We start from the raw sequence: 19,263 nt of genomic DNA, 5'->3' as shown, positions 1-19,263 counted from the left end.
GTGACCAATCAAAATCTCTAGACAGCGACCGAAGGTCTCGTTTGAGTGCTTCTTATTGAATGCTAAATTTGAGCGACGTCCGTCTATGTGCGTCGTAATCCCATTTGCGCAGGGTTAATGAACAGAAATTGAATCGTACTCTCATAAGCCCCGGGATATCAAGTCATGTGCAATCTCCCAGGCATTTCAGCGCTTTCAAAGCATAGTACGAGTAGTTCGTCATCATCAATCATGATCTTTCCAACGATCTTAGACTAATCGATTCGGAATATCCGAGCAGATTAAACTCGTAGTTAGCTTAATCGTCAAGTTTCAAATGTTGACATTACTAAGTTATGTAAAGTGTATGCCATAATTTTGGTCTCACCGCCGTTAATTTGCCATCAATCAAATCATTCTGCCCATACAAATTGACTAAAGATAAGAGAATACCCCTCCATAGGTATGGCCTTGTGGTAGCGGTCTTAATAGGAAACTTTTCTGATTTACTAAGCACTCAGTGATTTTCAATACAGGAATGTCTTTTAAATTCATATCAGATAAAATTCGCAATCCATTCATTTGAATTATCGATTCCACTATTTAAGAATAATCAGAATTTCAAAAAACCCTCAAATAAAAATTAAGTAAAAACCAACCAGAAACGAAATCCCTTCAATCGAATCCCAAACAAGCACACTAGTAAAGATATAAAATAGCGTCCTTTTCCTATTCCCCAACTCCAAAAAATTCACTCAATGTCTACCTAACACCATTTGTCTCTATCTACCAGGCTCCCTCATACGAGATACATCCTTGTGTCACTCTCAGAAAGCAGGAAGATGAACACATCGATAAAAGCAATAGCGATTTTTCTCCCAAAACACTTCCTCATGTACCACCAATAAACATCAAGGCAATTAACGACCCTAAGCGCAACCTCATTGTTCCTTAGTTCCTGTAGAACATTTCTTCCAGTGAAAAACTGTCGCTTGACTGCAGGTCCAGGTCGAGGGGGAATCATCCCTTGAAGGATATTCCCCTGATCATCTGTCACTTTGCAGTAGAGTTCTCCTCTTTGAAAAGCTCGTCGAATCTCTAAGACGGCTTCACTCATGAACCCCAGAGCAAGCAGATCGTCGTCAGATGCTTCTGAGGAACCGTACAGCGTATACTGACATGTGGTTTGATCGCCTTCCTGAACGTCACCTATCTTCACCCAAAATGCTGTACGCAAATCCTTCAAAGCGTCATCTGCTCGACGCTGTTGAAACTGATTGAGGTTCGGAGAGGTCGCGATCTTAGAGTGATAAGTCACACCAGAGCTCATTCCCATCATAGAGGATTCCGCCTCAGGGATAACAAGCGTTGCGAAAGTCTGAAAGTCCGGGCCCGCATTTCCACAGAACATGGTAGATCTTTGCATTACCGCCCACCAAAACTCGTTCAACATGCTGGCGACATCGTCGTCGGAGGCAGTATCGATGTCGTTCGGATCCGGGTTGATACGGTGAACCATTATAGGCAGATTGAATTTGATGTATAATGAGGTAGTTAGGATTCGTAAGGATTTGGAGGGATCTATTAATATTAAAGAAAGATGGGTTTTCAGCTTTGAGCAGAAAAAGGTATGATTGAACTTCATTTGCAAGAGTTGTCTACCCAAATACAGGGTAATTACTCAGCTTCATGTAGGAAGCTGTGAATCCAGTGATAAATCAGCAATGCATCTCTTAAGTGTAAGAAGTGAATCTGTAAAAGCAACATTGGGGTGGTCAGCGCAGGACTTGATGGGGCAGCTGTCGAGGTAAATTCAGTTGACATATAGTGGGCACTTTATTGTTGAAGTGCTACCGCCAAATCAAGTTTGCAAGAGATTCCCAAATAAGGCTAGAAAATTACAATAAAATGGGGTAGACGGGTAATATGTTTATATTTGGTTGGGAAACACAAATCAGCGAATTAAAATTCCAGTCACTTCTGTCTTCAAGCCACATAAAAAACAATTACAACGACTTCATGAATACCAACTCCCGCGCTAGATTATATTCATTTTTTTTCATTAATTCTAGAATATTCTTTCTGTACTATTGTATGATGTAGTGTCGCAGTAAGTAGCAAAACGAAAGCGACATTAATCTTGCTTGATATTTCGATGACCTTTGTATTATGAACTAGTTCAAAGATTGCAGGAAGCCGCTGACTTCAACCGAAACCAAAAAGGATTTACTTCCGCTACTTTCTGTCCCTGTTCTAATTGAGAAATAGTAGTTTGAAAGCCCAGATCTCACTAATATTCGTTGGCTCCGGGCTTCGCGTTTTGTCTTCTTTTATCAAAGAGATAGGGTTAAGGCGATTAGATTAATATGGGAAGAGCTTGATCAAGTCTGTAATATATTACATTGCAACCAAGCCAAATCAACCGCAATTTCTTCACTATCTAAACAACGGGATTTCATTGATATTTTGTATAATGAAGATAGAGTTTCAGATGCCTAAGTCAAGGTTTCGCCGGGGCTTTATATATAACTTTGTTTATAATTACTATCAGCCAATGCATTTGCACAAGATCTCTTTTGCAAATATTAATAAGTTCATTGCTAGCAAGTTCTCTTTAAGTAATAATGCAATTCGCGAAAAGCTGCCGAATTGGCTTTATAACAAACTCCTTGCTTTCTTGCTATAACACATAGACGTTCTCCTCTGTATCGCGTCTGGGATAATAGGATCAAAGTTATACCAGGAAAGGAACCTCTTTGTTTTAAAAACCATCCCTTATGACCATTAGAACTTAAAATAGTTCGCAAGCGAATTGACAACAATCTTTCATAAGGTTTTATCAGGGAAGCAAGATCACGAAGTGCGGCTCCGCTGCTTCTTGCAGCTAATCCTAACAAAGGGATATGGATTTGTCAAGATTACTGTAGCTTGAACAATGTTACCATAAAAATCGATATCCTTTGCCTATTGTTCGGCGAAACTTTTGATGTATTATCCAATACTAAAATTTATACGAAACTTAATATCATTGCTGTCTTCAACAAAGTCTAGATCGCTAAAGGCAATAAATAAAAAACAGCATTTATCATTTGTTTTGGACTTTTTGAGATATTGGTTATACCATTTGGTTTGTGTAATGCACTAGCGTCCTTTTAGAATTACATTAACCACACTTTATTTGATGAACTAGACAAATATTGTATTGCATATCTCGACGATATCTTAGTAAATTCAGTGGACAATTCTATTCTATTATTCTTATTTGATTTAAAGAATTCTTGACATACACTTCACATATCACCAGCCCTATCTTGAAGAAAAGTTCAACAATCTTGAGTCTAGATTATAATATAACAATATTTGTTCTACTAATCTGTATGCCAATCTATATTTGAACTACAGTCGAAGTAATAGAATTAATACCAATAAAGAGTTTGAGATCTTTCTGCTGATCTTTCTTCGCAATATCATCAACCTTACATTCCACTACACTGATAATTTGTTTACATAAATTATTAATATCGAATATCCTTGTCTCCATCTTATTATCCTCAACTATAAATATTCAGGACTCTATACCATAATCCAAATTTTTGTTACCCTAACAACAATACCAATAAAACCCTTGAGCTATTGTATCTGTATAATAATCAGACTCTAAGAAGGCAACTGATATCGCTGATACTAGAGTCAGCCCTACAGCAAAGGATAAACTAGTCGAAATAATATATCTGGTGGTTTGCTGATCCTCGGCTAGTACTTTGGAATCGACATCAATATAAAATTTTGCTAATGCAAATGTTGATTTTCGCTTGACCCATAGGCTTGTATAAGAAAATAATATCCACAGATTCGATTTTAAGAATGTGTATTATCCATTAAAGCTCTTTGATTAGTAATACATTATAATTCCACGAGTAGAAGTTAATTATATTAGATATATGATGTAAGCATCTATAAAGAAATAGGAATAAAAGATTTGTTGTGTTAATTTCTTTTCAGTATTTCTAAAGTATTTGTATTTGTTGATCTTTTCTTAATCTCACAAAGCTTGTTTAAAGATATAATAATTTTATTCAGATAAATAAAGTACGGATTGGTATCCATCTCCTGTTTCTATTTTGAATCTTTACCTATACTTTTCGCTACCTACTTACTTTCTATCAATTTCAACGGTATACCTTCATCATCGGTAAGGTCCATGAGTTTTGGGAAGGATGTATATAACCGAGAACGATAGTAGATGTTAATGTTAGCCTTGTCTAATGACTTATATCCTTTGAGATAACCATATCTCCTTGATATCTCGCTCGATGTAACTTTTTTCTCTTTTCTAATCTCTTAGATTTTTCTTAATCAAAAAAGTCAATTCTAGGAGTTCAGTAGGGTCTATTATTGTATTTGATATCGGAATAAAAATTCCATGGTACAATAACAGATTTTTTACTAAGAAGATCGTTGTTTATAGTTCATTGTATCATAAGGTTCTCTATTAATGGACTGAACCTCTGAGTTATTTTATGAGAGATATTATGAGTATGATAGACCTGCTATCAGTCCATTTTTTCCATCTTTCACTAAGATCCTGTAACTTATTATATATCTAATTTTGCAAAACTATATCCTTTCTCCAGTGCTCGCAATATATCAATTGGACAAAACCGGAAATATTCAATGATCCTGTTATCAAAGGCGTACCACTTAACAATACTAACACAATTTGATAATAAACTTTATATCTATAATCATATAACAATTTCGCTTTGTTCTTGATATATTGTTGCCTTTGAATATCCTAAATAGTTCTAATAGATTTATCCTTCAAAGCTGAAATTCATCTTTGAATAAAAGAGAAACAATATATAACTAATATATTGATGTTTCCTGTCTTTATCGCTAGGGTTTGGTAATATAACATTCCCCTTTTTTATTAATAGCTTCTTTACCTAGTGACTAGTATTACCATATCTTTGTATACTGAAATTTATTTAAGAACTGGCTGGTAAATGAATCTGGTGTGGTAATAACAAATACATGCCCATTTTGAAGGCGTGGTATATAAATCGATGGCTTTTTCGGCTTTTCGGATTCCTGCAAAGATTCATCTTCATCGTTTTGGTAGACTTCTTCCTGAATAACCTCTTCACCTTCCAATAGATCCTGCGTACTATCTTTCAATTGATCACCTCCACTAGCATTAGAAGTACCATGTGCTTTAAACCAAAATCTGATCAGGAATGCCTTTGAAGCATTCTGTATACTCTGCCTTCCAAACATTCAAAAAACCAAAGGGAACGAAAGCAACAGTAACACCTAATCTCTCTTTCAACCAGTGATTTGTACTATCAGCAGAGCAAGGACAATCGAAGCCATATGTTTTATACATCTGTATATTGGCTGGGCATTCTCCATGCACAGTATGGGCCTTCGAATTGGCACGTATGTCAGCCCACATCATATTGAAGATGTATTGAATCCAGTGGATCGCGAGTGCTATAGTGATTTTTCCAATACCCATAATGTGACATAAGAAAATAAACCCTGCAATTCCATGAATTTGACGAAGGACTATACCATACACCATGAAGTTGACAAGGTAATAGTTGATACCCAAAACTACCAGGAACCTTAACACAGTACACTGATTTCTTTAGAATAGGCTTATAATAGATAAACCGGTAAACTTGAATCCAAATTTGCTCATTGAAATGCATACATACTTCAGAGTCGCAGTTTGCTTGTAGCCTGAAAAATTAGTTAATAGGCATACAAGAGCCCAGATATTACACACCTGATTAATTCCTCGCATTAAAGTTGATCGATATATTCCGACATAGCAACATCATACTCGTCCTCATCTTCAAAATCCTCCCTATCTGGCTTTCCTATAATCTTATTCAAATCAAAAATATTTTTCAATAGAATTTCGGGATTGATAGAGATACCCTCCTCTTCTACATCCTCAAACATCTCTGATTGCGATTTCTCGAATTGTTTTTTCCAAAAATTTTGAGCTTGAAGACTGGACTTCTGGATCCAAAATGGTAGGCACTAGTGTATCTATCACCGGTCTTTCCTCAACTTGCAGTTGTATTAAAGGTTCATCACTTGTATTTATATATTGAGAAGATAAAGTTAAGTTTTTAGCCTTTTTATTTTTGGATTGCTCTTCTAGTTGCTCAGGTCCCTATCGTTTGCTGCTATTTGATATCGATGCTGCCTTTGTATTATGGAGGGCAATAAACTTGAGGTTGCACATGGTGTGATGAGACCTGGAAAAAGTGCTTCGTTCTCAAAGTTGAGTTGCTCAATGTTACGTTTGCCGTTATCATTATCATTATCATTATCGGTCTCTTTCTCTTTCTCTTCCATTCCTTTTGGTATAGCTTTGTTGTCTTCGTCATTCTGCTCCACGGTCCCATCATTATCAACAGCATAAGATTGCTGTATCACTCCGACGAGATCCGTATATAAAACCCGGTATACCATTCGCATATTTATTGGAATATCATTGGAATTGTTCAGGTCCTGATCATTCGAATTAACGGCACACCAAAAGTCAATCCCAATGCCTATGGTTTCGGCAAAAATGGCCCAGTTAACATTATAGAATCCATTTACTGGGATCAATTCGCTAGTGATAAATAAAGGATTAGGGATGCTAGAACTAAAGTCGATTTCGAAGTTGGTTTTCTCTATTTTAGGCCTTGTACTCTGATATAATCAACCTCTTTTTCCCACACCACTATTTGCAATATTGTCTTCGTCGTTATTTATCACTTGCGATGAGTTCAGGCTTGAACAAATAAATACTATTATAGGTATTTTGTAATCTGTGACTTGATTTGCCACAGATCCCTTTTCATCAAAAAATTCCTATATCTTAACAAAGAGCATTTGGTCAATAGAGCCGTCAATAATGCAGTTTTCCCCCTATTCAGTATTTAGCATTTGACTCCCAAAATCTGGTATCCGAAAACATACTGGTTGGGCCCACTATTGGATAATCTTTACTTGCTTTTCTTTTTTCATCTTACCATTTTTATTTATGATATAGTTATTCACAATATCTGCTTGAGGAATATTGGCGTGCTTTTTCTTGTTATAGTATTCCTTCCTCGCAAGGCCTATTCAGTAATAGCTTTTTCTAATCGATATAACAGATGTGACTGCCCGAATCATGGCCCTATAAGCCACGATTGTCGTACTATTTATAGTCAGATACTGATAGATTAGTTCAGCGGGTGATATATGCTAACCTATTGCAATCTCCTAATAGTACAAGTTTTGTGTTATGAAAGAAAGGTTTTTTGAGAAACTGTTTTATGTATGTTTGCAAAACTATAGAATTGCTAGACTCTTCTATTAAGAAAACTTTTGAAGGTAAAGAGCAATCAGGTTGTGTATGATATTTCTCATATTGTTTTGTAAGGAAAGTTGTAGTGAGATGTATTCATTTATTGAATTAAGATTTCATTTAATCTTTAATATCAAAAATAGTAATTAGTGATAATAGAGATGTAATAAGGGATGTTTATCTTGTAATTGTGATCTTTTGTCCACAGATGTGATATGCTCTATCAATTTCCTTCTCAGATTGTTCTGTGTATGCATGTATATTTCTGATAAAACCTGCTCTTAAAATGGCTAGGTCTGATTCAAAGTAATCGAGATCTTTTGATTTTTTCTTACATTAATTACGGATATGCGACTTCCAAAGCTATAGAATAGTCCTCGACCCTGTAAATAATGCTAATAACAATATCAGTAAGACTTCTTATCTTTACAGGGCTTGAAAAAATGACTAACTGGTAGGTGGTATGATTTCTTCAATTTGAATTGGAATATTAGATATCTGATGATAGATGCTGAAATCCTGGATTTTTAGTTAGTAAGTGATTGGTGAATGATGTGGAAATTTATGAATAAATATTTCTTTATCAACGTTTAATGTAAAGAAAATATCGCTATTTATTATTCCTATTTGTTTTGGGAATTGGTATATTAGTCTTGTAATGGAACTCTTTATCTCTAATTACAGCAAATATCTGTTAACAAGAATCGGAGAAGTATTGAGAGCAGAAATATACAATGTAATACTATTCTTATTCCAATTAAATGGAATGGTAAAAACCCAGATGAGATTTCCTTTAAAATTGTCTTTAACGATATTTGATATTACTAGCTGTATAAGCCAAAGGATGTAATCAGCTAGCATCCAGATTTCCGGGTTAGCCGCCAGTTCAATATTACTATATTGAGTTTTAAGATAAGGAATCTTGAATACAAAATTTCTGAGAACCTCTTTTTTGTCTTCTGCTTCTAATCCAGAATACAATGCTTCCTTGATCCTATTTATAATTACTACACCAGTCTCATTACCTACAGAGTCGACTTTGTATCCATATTGAGCTTTGGATTCATCAATTTCGCCAGGAATATAAGCGTATATAGTTGGAACTTCTATTGTCAGCTCCGGTCGCTGATTTGGATTGTTGGAATAGCGATAAAAGTGGGTCGGTTTGATGCTTTCCAAATTCGTAAACTCCCCCGACTTGACCTAAATGTTGATATGGTTTATATATATATTTCCAGTACCAAAATCGTATGCTAATACTTTGTAAATGCTATCGAAAAGGAAGTAATCTTGTAACACAACTGGAATACAACCTTTCAGACTTGATTTTGATTGGCTAGTTGTTTTTAGCAGTAATGTATTTTGACTTTACATCATCTTTAATATTTGGAAAAGAGATAGGTTTTTAATAGAAAGCAAAGAGATCGGGCGATTATATATAAGCTATAATGCCTCGGTAATATAGTATTCTAATTCGCACATTTTCAAAAGTGTCAACGCAAACAACAGAATCTGTTGTAATATATCAGTAAAGTGATATAGAATTGTATAGGATCAAGAATAACAGATTATCGTAATTGTACTTTGATATCTTAAAAACTCGTGAAGATAAGAAAAGTATAGTAAGACTAATGGCAAAGCTAATGAATGAATTTTCGATACAGGTGAAAGATTATTAATCGCAATCAGTAGAACGGGAAGTCTTAGGGCACGTGTCGCAAAATCAAATCGAATCATACAGTTAAGTGGAATACTTGCTCTTTTGATATTGTGATTGAAAAAAAAGGAGATAATTGAAATTATATATGCTATTGTTTTGAAAAAAGGTCACAATACTTCGTTTATCAGGGTATTTTCATCAATATTGAAAAAAGAAAATATGGCATATACTTTGAAACGCAGAAGATCAAACGCATACAATCAGGTGATTCGGCCAATTCATCACATCACATTCAGCCTTTTTCGACTTATCGGGTTTTATTTCCTTTTTAAACAATATTCACCCAACAAATTATACAATAACAATTCTTTGCTTGTGACTCTTGTATATCTGAGTTAGTATTTAAAGAGATAGTTGAATCTCATCAAAGAATATTCAATGGAGACTAAAATATCCTTGGCATCTTTTAAAAAACGCTTTAAGCTATGCAATTATTGCAATTTCGATTCCTATAAATAACCTCTCAGGATTGTTACCTTGAAAATCCAGTAATATATAAATAGATATATTTATTATAAAAAGGAATTCGCATCTACCTCAAGATTATAAAGATATCTTAAAGAATCCAAAAAGTATAAAGCTCAGCAATTTACTATTGTAAATGAAGATACTGGTAGATTGTCTAGAAAGTGAGTTAAGACTATTTTTTGTTTTGATAATAATAGGATTAGTAATAATACAAAATCGTATAGAAATATCGATAATAGCATTTCCAGTTCTATATCCAATGGGGGGTCATGCCATGCTTCTAATCTGTCTTCTATAACCTCTGTCTATGAAAAACAAATATTGTGTATAAAAAGGGAAGAATTTAATAATAATATGGTAGGAACATTCCCAAAGCTCAGTCTATCTACTGTTTACAAAATTTCATTAGAAATAAAAGAGCTATAAATAAAATATAATAATAGAGTGCCGAAAAAACTCGATGCTCGTCGTTATTGGATAGATAAAAGATCCAGCGATGCCAAGCTGTTCACTACTACCATCGAGCAGATCCAAAACTTATCTGCAACCTGTACTATCATTCAGAGAAAGGAGCCTGCCAACAAGAAAGAAGCCATTCGAACTGTTGCACAATTAGCTTTTCCGGATCCCTGAAATCCATTGAAGCTATCAGATTTCCGTCTTCCTATTTTTAACGAATAATATTCTCAAAGTCCTGAGCGATCTAATATATGCATATAAAGTAGATAATTTACAGGTTATACTTACCCCAAAGTATTCTTGGGCCCAGCTGTATTTTGGTAAGTTTTTCACATATTAGCTTTTCGAACAATTTGGGGTTTCGATTAACAATTACAAATAACGCAAAGGGCTTATCTAGTATTATTGGCAAAACAGGCAAGAAGATTTTTGTGACCTTTCCAAACAGCCTTAATAATATAAAACTCTTTTGAAGTACTTTGGGTAGAGAAGTAAAGCTGTAAGAAATTGGCTTGTTACTTGAAGGAGGACTTACATTCACAATAATTTCTGATGATATTATTGATTTGCCTAGAAACTGCTTTTATACAGTATGAATATTTAAAGGCTGCTTTCTTGTAATATTGGATTTTATTACCCTTAATACAATTAAGGTCTATTCGAGAATTATATGCACAGGATTAGATAAGTTTGTTGAGGCGATGTGTCAGAAAGATTTGTTTAATTGGTTTCTTGATTGATTGATTGATTGATTTAATTAACGTCCTTTTCTCAGTCCAAGACTATTTAGGACGGCTAGGCTTTAAGAACCTAACAACTGCTAGTGGATATCTACAGTAGATATATTCAATTTGGGGGAGTAAAAACGAATGCTGGGGTGCTATGCCCGATCTCTATTCGGAGTGCAAATAGAGATTAAATAGTCTTCATCCTCTGAGACACTTCCTTCCTCACTCTTTCCCCTACCCCTAATCCAATTAAAGCATCCCAATATCCAATTTCTCTTTTTAAAATCCTAAATCCAATTTGCTATCCCTCCCTTTCTATAAAAGGCAAGAGTTATCCCCTCCCGAGTTGCCTCCAATATAGCAAAGGGTCCTCTTGCTAGTGAGATAGCAGAAGAAGGCACCACTCTTCTCTGTCTTTATCTCTTTTAAACTAGCCCCTTGTATATCTTCATAAGCTTTGATATCCTCCAGCTCTTATTAGATGTGTATAGTCGAAACTGTTGAAAATAGTGGGGCAGGGCCGAATCCTAAGCCCTATTGCCCACACACAAATCAATTCGGAAAATTCGAAAATTCGAAAATTAAAAGAAAAACGTTGTATTGTATCGATGCCCAGAGCATGGTATTAATTTGAAGGCGATGGCATTCTCTGTATTGTGTCGTCGTAGTATTCGAGTGGCTGAAAGCCAAAGGGTATAAAAAAGGGTTGTAGTACGAGTAGAGCGGCGGCAAGCTCTATATCGAAAAGACTCTTCTAAAAGAAGAGACCTACTGCGTATCATATTTCTGTATTTGAAATAGTAATCGATAGTAGATGTTGAATCTAACCGGGGCTTCCGTAACCTTCGTATCCGCGTCTAAAGCTGGTATTCAACTCTTCGTAGGTATTGCTGTCGTAAAATCGTAATATAATCCTTCGCTATATCTCTGAACCTCTCTCCTTCCAATTCTTCCAATTCCATCTGCGACTCAATCTTAGCTCTGCAGACTCTCAAGAGAGAGCTGGAGGTTCGTAGGATGCACCGCGTACAGGTGTTGAGTCTTCGCATCCCTTAATTGGTTTCTTATATCCTTTGAAATAGTTTATAAGAATAGGTTTATGGGTGACACTGTTTCTTTATAGATTGAATTATTGGATTACACAAAAGAATGGGTATATGGAAACCTCAAATGGTTAAAGAAGGCCATAGCTTTATATAAGGAATTTTTGTTATCGTCCACTTTGTTAAACCAGATTTATCCATATGGAGGGGGGTAAGGAAAGGCATTTCGGCAATACTTCCGAGACTATCATCTTTTTCAAGTCTCAAAAAAAACGACGTTAGACTAGAGTAATAAACCTCGAAAGAAACCATGCAAATGATATTCGAGGTGAATTTGGTCAATTTGGTCAATTAATTTGGTCAATTAATTTAGTCAATTTAGTCAATTTGGTCAATTTGGTCAATTAATTTGGTGAATTTGGTCAATTTGGTCAATTTGGTCAATTAATTTGGTGAATTTGATCAATTAATTTGGTGAATTTGGTCAATTAATTTGGTGAATTTGGTCAATTTGGTCAATTTGGTCAATTTTGGTCAATTTGGTCAATTAATTTGGTCAATTTGGTCAATTGGTCATTTCCAAATAATTGACCAATTTAGTCAATTTTTATTAGTCTCATTAAAAAACCTTTTAATTTAGGAAAAGAGTACTAATTTATTTATTTATTTATTTATTTATATTAATTAACGTCTGTTTTGGACCTCCCTAAGGGTATTTAGACATGCTAAGATAAGGAACTATTTGAACGGCGTGATTGTCGCGATCGAATTTAGCAATTTAACTTCAATGCCAGGGGCTATTCGCTCTTCTACGGATGCGATCCGTTTCTATTTCTAGAAGGGAATATCTGATCCGGGTTGTTGTTGAGGTAGAGTTTGGTTTCTGGGTGGATAGGCTTATTGTAGGCTTTGATTCTTATGGTAAAGGAGAAGAAGCGAGAGTGGGTTGCTATTTGTTTAGTTAAGCAATAGGGCTCTTATATTATATATTGAGTTTGCGGTTTTTAGGGTATAATATATTCGAGTAATCAATTGAGTGATGAGTTTATAAGGAATAGGCAACAAGCTTTATTAAAAAGATTGTTGCTTTCTAAGGGTTCTTTAGTAATTAGGACAGATTTGAATATAGAACTTTGAATCGGTATTAGCTGAATAAGTTTACTAGATGTATATAAGAGTTTCTTGATATATATGATCGTCTATTTGTTAGATTACATTCTATAGGGGCAAGGGGCTAGTCTAAACGCTTTAGATTGTTTATAATATATTTAAAGAAATAATATAATTCCTTAATACTATTGTATAAGCAATTCAGCTTATTGTTTGATAATCAAATCGCTGATAGTAAGTAGTATAATCGCTGTGGCCTATTTTTATAGCTATTAATCGATATAAGACTACTCTTGATAGAGTTAGTTCCTTTGGCTCCTTTATATTGTATCTAGGAGACCACTCCTTATAGCCAGCGAAAAAAGAAGAGTTCATCTCTTTCCACCAAATAGATTCTGTATGTAAATACTTCTAATAAACGATTATTCGGACTCCACTGATTATTGATAGCTTGTCGATTACCTGGTTGATTGATTGATTGATTTAATTAACGTCCACCTTCAGTCTATGACTATATAGGACGGCTAGGCCAAATGGTCTAGCGGATAACTTTTAAAGTACAAAATTAGGAATTTTAACAATAGGGTAAGTGAAAACTAATACTGGGGACTCGTTCCTGCTTACTATATGAAGTGCATATAGTAAGATATAGAGTAGAGAGGGTTAAACCCTTTCTTTTCTATCTTTTCTCTTATCCTCCTCCTTCTCTTTCCATTTCCAAAATGGCTTTCTCTCCTTCTCTTATTGTCTCTTCTTCTTCCACAATTTCGTTTTGTATTTCGGCTCTTGATAGGTGCCAAGTTCGAGTAGCGATTTTGGTAGTATTGATGAATTTGATTGCTAGTTCGATACCTATTTTCGTATATAGCAGAAATTGTAGGTTGATTTTCGAGATTGGTATTTCTTTGAAGATTTCCTTTCTTTTTTTTCTATATATTGGGCAATCAATAAGGAGGTGTGTAGCTGTTTCGATATTGTTGCAGATATACTTATTGTTTGAAAGTTTGAATTGATGTAAATAAGACTTAATATAACTGTGGCCGATTTTGAGTTGAAAGAAGGCGCTAGTAGTATTTCGCTTAGTACCTTCTGGTAGCTTGATTTTGGAGCTGATTTTCCATGGGAAGAGTTTCGAATAGGTTGTATCTGATTGATTTGATCTGGATTCGTATTGATTGAGAGTCTCTAGCCATTGATCGGAGTCGTGTTTCTTTACTATTATACCAAGTAGCCCTATATTGGTTTCGCTTGAAGTGGCCCGTATTGAAGTTGCTTCTTTCGCTAATTTATCAGCCATTTCATTTCCTTGTATCGAAGTGTGACCTGGAACCCAATTTAAAGAGACTTCAGCTCCTTTTGCTCTAATATCCTCTGCTGCCTTGATTGCTCGTATTTGGTAGGCTTGCCCGGGGTGATCGGAGGGGGTTTTTAGACGATAGAGTCCAGCTTGGTTGTCCGAATAGATCTTGAATTTCTGTCCTTCATATGCTACAGTGCTAGCATATTCGATAGCTTTTGTAACTCCCAATAATTCTCCATTGTATACTAATTGATTGATACCAATATTCGAACGTTTTCGATAAGAGATTGATCCATTTGATTGTATTGCAACTATCCCTACTCCTATTCCAATTCCTTTTTGGTAGAAGATGCATCAGTATATATATAAACTGTATTTTGATCTCTGTGTTTAAATATAATATTGTGAAGAGTAGCTGTATCTTCTTTCGAGGCTTTACTAATATTGACTTTGTAAGGTATATCTCTTTTCCAGGGAGGGAAGTTGAAATGGGTAATCTTTTCGAGAGTAGATGGATTGAAATCTTGTTCTATGGATTCTCTTATTTTATCTAATTGAAGTGGCTTGTAACGTTTCCTTCGAGGGGTAGCCATTGCTTCTAGGTCCGATTTGTGTTGAGATAGCACTTCTTTTTCGATATTGATTGGGTGATTTGATGATAGTTTCACTAATCGAAAGGCATATCGTTTTATGTTTGAGTCTAAACGGATTTTTGCTGGCTTTAGTCCTGCTTCGATTTCCATTGGAAGGATTGGGGCGGTTTTGAAGACTCCAAGTATCTTTCGAAGAGCTAGATTTTGAAGTGATTGAAGCGTGTCCTTGAATTTGATCTGGCCTTTCCACCAAACTTCCGATCCGTAGTCAGCAATACTAGTTATACAAGCTATGTATAGCTGTCTCATAGCCTTAGGACTAAGGCCTTTTTCTGTATTAGCTAAGCGAGCCATTCGTTGAAAGGCTCTTTTCGCTTGTGCTGCTCTGATATTGACGTGTTGATCGAATTTGAGATTCGGATCGAACCAGATACCAAGCCATCTAATTAGAGATTGGGGTATTACTGTTTCCGAATTGGGTAAAGTAATAGGATATTGAGCTGTTAATTTGGAAGAGGAAAAATGCATTAGCTCTGTTTTAGCTAAATCGAATTGGATTGCATTCTTTGAGCTGAGTTCGTATAATTATTTTGTAGCTCTTTCTAACGAATTAACATTCTTTCTCCAAGTAGATGACTTAGTGATAAGAGCGATATCGTCAATATATGAAAGGAATTTGATTGAATTGTTTTGGAAAAGATCTCTAATATAAATCAAGAAGAGGATTGGCGAGATAGGGCTGCCTTGTGGTATTCCGGTCGAAATTGGCTTGAAAGATTCGATTTGATTATTAAAAGATAGTTTTAGTTGTCTTTGTTGAAGAAATGAAGCTATCCAGGAGATAAGATTGGTTGGTAGTCTCAGCTTCTTGCAGATATCCAATAATCGATTTTTTGAAACATGATCGAATGCTCCTTTTATATCCATAAATAAAACCGAAGTCTTACTATTAGCTCGCTTGTTGCTTTCAATCTCTGTATTCAAAAGGAGAGCTGTATCGATTGCCGATTTCTTTTGTCGTCCTCCCATTTGGCTATAATGTAAGAGATGGGTAGTTTCCGCTAGATATCCTAATCGTTGAGCTAGAATCCTTTCGCTTACTTTTCCTAAGCAATTGAGAAGTACAATAACCCTATACGCTTTTGGTATCGAATAATCTGGTTTCGAAGCTTTTTTTAGGATTGCTCCAGTGGCTTGTTTCCAGCATTGTGGGTGGTATCCAATATTGAGAAGCTTGCTATATAAAATAAAGAAGGTTTGTGGAATAGCTTTATACGCTCTTGTAATGATTTCTTGAGTAATACCATCTGGACCAGGAGTTTTCCCTTGAATTTTAGCCGAACAGGCGTTCTTTAGTTCATTTTTAGAGAGATCAGGCCATTCCCATTCGTTGGATTGTTGATATCCTTCCCATTCAGGTTCGGCTGTGATAGGAGGTTGAGGGAACAGAGTAGTTCGAAAAGCAGAGCATTTTCCTTCAAAAGAGGTTTCTGAAGTAATATCAGGGATCCTTTGATTTTGATAATCCTTTGTATAGGCCATTGCTTTGAAAATAGTTTGAGTGTTCTCTTTTTCTAGGAAATCGTTCCAATGATTCTTCTTTGCTGTTTTAATAGCTTGAAAGTATTTGTTTCTAATAATTCGATAAGCTTCTTTTGAACTAATATTTTCGAGATTGGATTCAACTTGTTGTTTTGCTTTTCCTAGTTCTTTTCGAAGGGCTTTCAATTCAGGAGACCACTATGACTTAGCTCTTTTGTTTGTTATAACCTTCGGAATACAGCTTTCCATTGCCTTTTAAATAATCCTTATAAGTTCGCTAGCAGCTTAATCCAATTTGGAACGATATATATCGTTTTCTTGAAGGAAATCAATCGAATTTTGTGTAATTGTTATAAACATACTTAGTTCGGCTAGAGTGGGCAAGTGTTTGGCTTTGAATTGTAGAATAGATTCGAATAGCTCCCAATTGGCTAGCTTTGTATGATATCTGATTATTAGCTCTTGAAGAGGGGTATTTGAAATCTCTTTTCCTTTTAATTCAAATAAAATCCCTGAATGATCGGATCCAATATTAGAAAGTGTTTGCCAATCTTGTATCCTTGAAGAGATGCTTTGAGAAGCTAGTGTGAGGTCGAGTATACTTGGATTTATCAGATTAGTTCGAAAGAAAGTAGTAGCTCCAGACTCATTCAATAGACTTAGATTTTGATCTTCAATCCACTCTGCTAGTTGATCGGCATTAGCGCTTTTGTTTGAAAAGGGATTCCATAATGGATGATGGGAGTTGAAATCGCCTAATATTATTGTTTGTTGATTAATCGATAGATTGTAAAGGGACCGATCAATTGTATATCCTTTTTCCTGTGCTTGATCTGCTTCGTTATATATATTGATAATTTGAAAGGTTTCGCTTTCATTTTGGCAGTTTATTATCTGTATATCCGGGTCTATTGGCGAATGAGAGGCTAGATTAACTGTAGCTCGGAGGTCTTTGGAAATATATAGGAGAATTCGGGATTTGAGATCGGGGTTGAAGTTGAGGAGAATTTGTATAAAATTGGAGTGTATAGTCGATCTGCAATTAGAGAAATTGGTTCCATTTTTTTGAATCCAAGGTTCCTGAATTAAAATCAGATCAATATTGAGCTCAAGAGCAAGCTGTAGAACGTTCTCTGTGGCTTGGGAGCTTTTGTTGAGGTTTATTTGAAGAAATCTGATATTATTGTAACACATTGATTAATGCTGTTGGCTTTTTTGTTGAATAGCTTTGAAGATTTCACAGCTTTTAAAGCTAGCTGTATGATTTCCTTGACAATTAGAGCATTTAATGATAATATGAGAGCAGAGTTTTCCTCTTAAGTTGCAGACCATACAAAGGTGTATTGCTATAATGTGTTTGCCTCCGCACAATCCGCAAGAAGGGTCTTTTTTGCAATACAAGCTTTGATACCCAAAGCCCTGGCATTTTTGGCATTGTGTAGTAGATTTGGATTCGTAGAATTGTTCTACTCTGACACTAGTGCCTGCAATATACAACCGCTTTCGAATAGCTAATTCGGCTTCTGATTTTGAGGTAAAAGCTATAACGATAGCGCCATCTTTTTGGTGAGCTCTTTTGACTATTGAAGTGAGCCAGAAGGGAGTTTCTATTGGCTTGAAATCTGTATTGAAGGTTTTGATTTCAATTATAATCAAATCTATTCCTTTGGGTTCAGAGAATTTTTTTATAAGGATATTATAAATAATAACCCTATGCCATTCTTAGTCTTTTTGAATCCTTTCGAATTTGATAACATTTTTCCAAATGGCTTTCTTTTCAATTAGGAATTGTATTGTAAAGGGATCATTAGTAGTGATAATGATATTGTTATTGAGAGAGAGTATTGCTGCAGCAATTACTAATCCTTTGATTCCAATTTCCTGGAAGGCTTCATTAATCTTGTTTCGAATCGTTAAGAGCGAGAAGGTTTTGGAGTTAGGGATTTCTGGTTTGATTAAGAGTAATCGTTTTTGGATAATACTAGTCTTTTTCTCTATTGGAATAAATTTGTTACTTTTTCCTTTAGTAACTAGATTCCATTCCCCTTCTTTTGTAATATTAGCGTAAAAAGGTTTTGATATTGATATTGTAGTACTGGTGGAAGCCGATTTGATTAAAGCTTTGGTTTGAGATTCGATTTTCCGTATAGCTGTTTCCAAATGATTGATTTGGGATGTGATGATTTTGGAAGCTGTAGTGAGATTTCCTTTTTCAATGTATTCTCTAAAGATTTCTAAAAGATCTAATAGCTTAGATTGTTCGTCACGTGATTGAGAGAGAGTGGAAGCTAGAACTATGAGATCTCTAGCTTTTAGAATAGCTTCTTTAGGAGTGATTGGATCGTTTTGGATTTTGAATTGCTTGTTTGAATTGGTAAGTAGTATAGTAGAGTTTCGCTTTTTGTTTTGATTGAAAATTTGAGTGATATTGTTTGGCTTTTGAGTAATAAAAGGATCGCTAGATATACTGAAATCTTGTATTCTGATTTCAGGACTGGTTATTTGATTGATTGATGAAGTAAGGCTTGATAATTCGATTGGGGTTCTTCTGGAATAAGTAAGCAAATTTGGGGTTGTAGGAAGGCTGGAAATGATTGCTGGATAGGTATTTGGTATTATAGATTGGTCTGGGGTGGCTTCTCTCATATCTATATCTGAAAGAGTATTCAGATTAATATTGGAACCTCTACAACTATACAATCGGAATATTCCATATTGATATTGAGATTAGATTATCTATTCTGAAGTCTTGGAACAAAGTTTTTCACGTGTTTTTTCGTGTACGTTTCGTGTTTCGAAGTGTCAACAACAGTATCACAACAACTACTGACCAGAATCACTTGGAGATAATTGCAATGGAATTGTATTGATAACTATGATCTAGAGCGATCGTGTCGATTACCTGGTCCATAGGCCTAATTGTATCTATATTTACTAAGCGATCTGCTTCCTTATTGCTTTCGA

The 19,263-nt window shown here is 35.2% G+C and overlaps 4 protein-coding genes across 4 annotated transcripts; all 4 read right to left on the bottom strand.

Moving 5' to 3' along the window:
* Window positions 1-778: 778 nt before the first annotated feature.
* On the bottom strand, window positions 779-1,498 carry EAF02_000215 (uncharacterized protein; the record flags this gene model as incomplete). Its single annotated transcript, XM_038896263.1, has 1 exon — window positions 779-1,498. The coding sequence occupies one exon, from the start codon at window positions 1,496-1,498 to the stop codon at window positions 779-781; it is 720 nt and encodes a 239-aa protein (XP_038763122.1).
* A 2,082-nt stretch (window positions 1,499-3,580) lies between these two features.
* EAF02_000214 (uncharacterized protein) lies at window positions 3,581-4,897 on the bottom strand (the record flags this gene model as incomplete). Its single annotated transcript, XM_038896262.1, has 5 exons — window positions 3,581-3,803; window positions 4,133-4,312; window positions 4,527-4,564; window positions 4,598-4,774; window positions 4,847-4,897. The coding sequence occupies 5 exons, from the start codon at window positions 4,895-4,897 to the stop codon at window positions 3,581-3,583; spliced, it is 669 nt and encodes a 222-aa protein (XP_038763121.1).
* Window positions 4,898-4,938: 41 nt separating this feature from the next.
* Window positions 4,939-5,949, bottom strand: EAF02_000213 (uncharacterized protein; the record flags this gene model as incomplete). The annotated part of the gene is given in 4 exon segments (XM_038896261.1): window positions 4,939-5,241; window positions 5,255-5,620; window positions 5,700-5,724; window positions 5,828-5,949. The coding sequence occupies 4 exon segments, from the start codon at window positions 5,947-5,949 to the stop codon at window positions 4,939-4,941; spliced, it is 816 nt and encodes a 271-aa protein (XP_038763120.1).
* A 201-nt stretch (window positions 5,950-6,150) lies between these two features.
* On the bottom strand, window positions 6,151-7,398 carry EAF02_000212 (uncharacterized protein; the record flags this gene model as incomplete). The annotated part of the gene is made up of 6 exons (XM_038896260.1): window positions 6,151-6,693; window positions 6,721-6,855; window positions 6,994-7,071; window positions 7,141-7,186; window positions 7,239-7,331; window positions 7,355-7,398. The coding sequence occupies 6 exons, from the start codon at window positions 7,396-7,398 to the stop codon at window positions 6,151-6,153; spliced, it is 939 nt and encodes a 312-aa protein (XP_038763119.1).
* Between the last annotated feature and the right edge of the window lie 11,865 nt (window positions 7,399-19,263).

The sequence above is a fragment of the Botrytis sinoallii genome (assembly GCF_014898435.1).
Source record: "Botrytis sinoallii strain Bc 23 chromosome Unknown BSIN_001, whole genome shotgun sequence".
Lineage (NCBI taxonomy): Eukaryota > Fungi > Ascomycota > Leotiomycetes > Helotiales > Sclerotiniaceae > Botrytis > Botrytis sinoallii.
The sequence above is the reverse complement of the archived record's forward strand: the minus strand, read 5'-3'. Positions and strand labels throughout refer to the sequence as shown.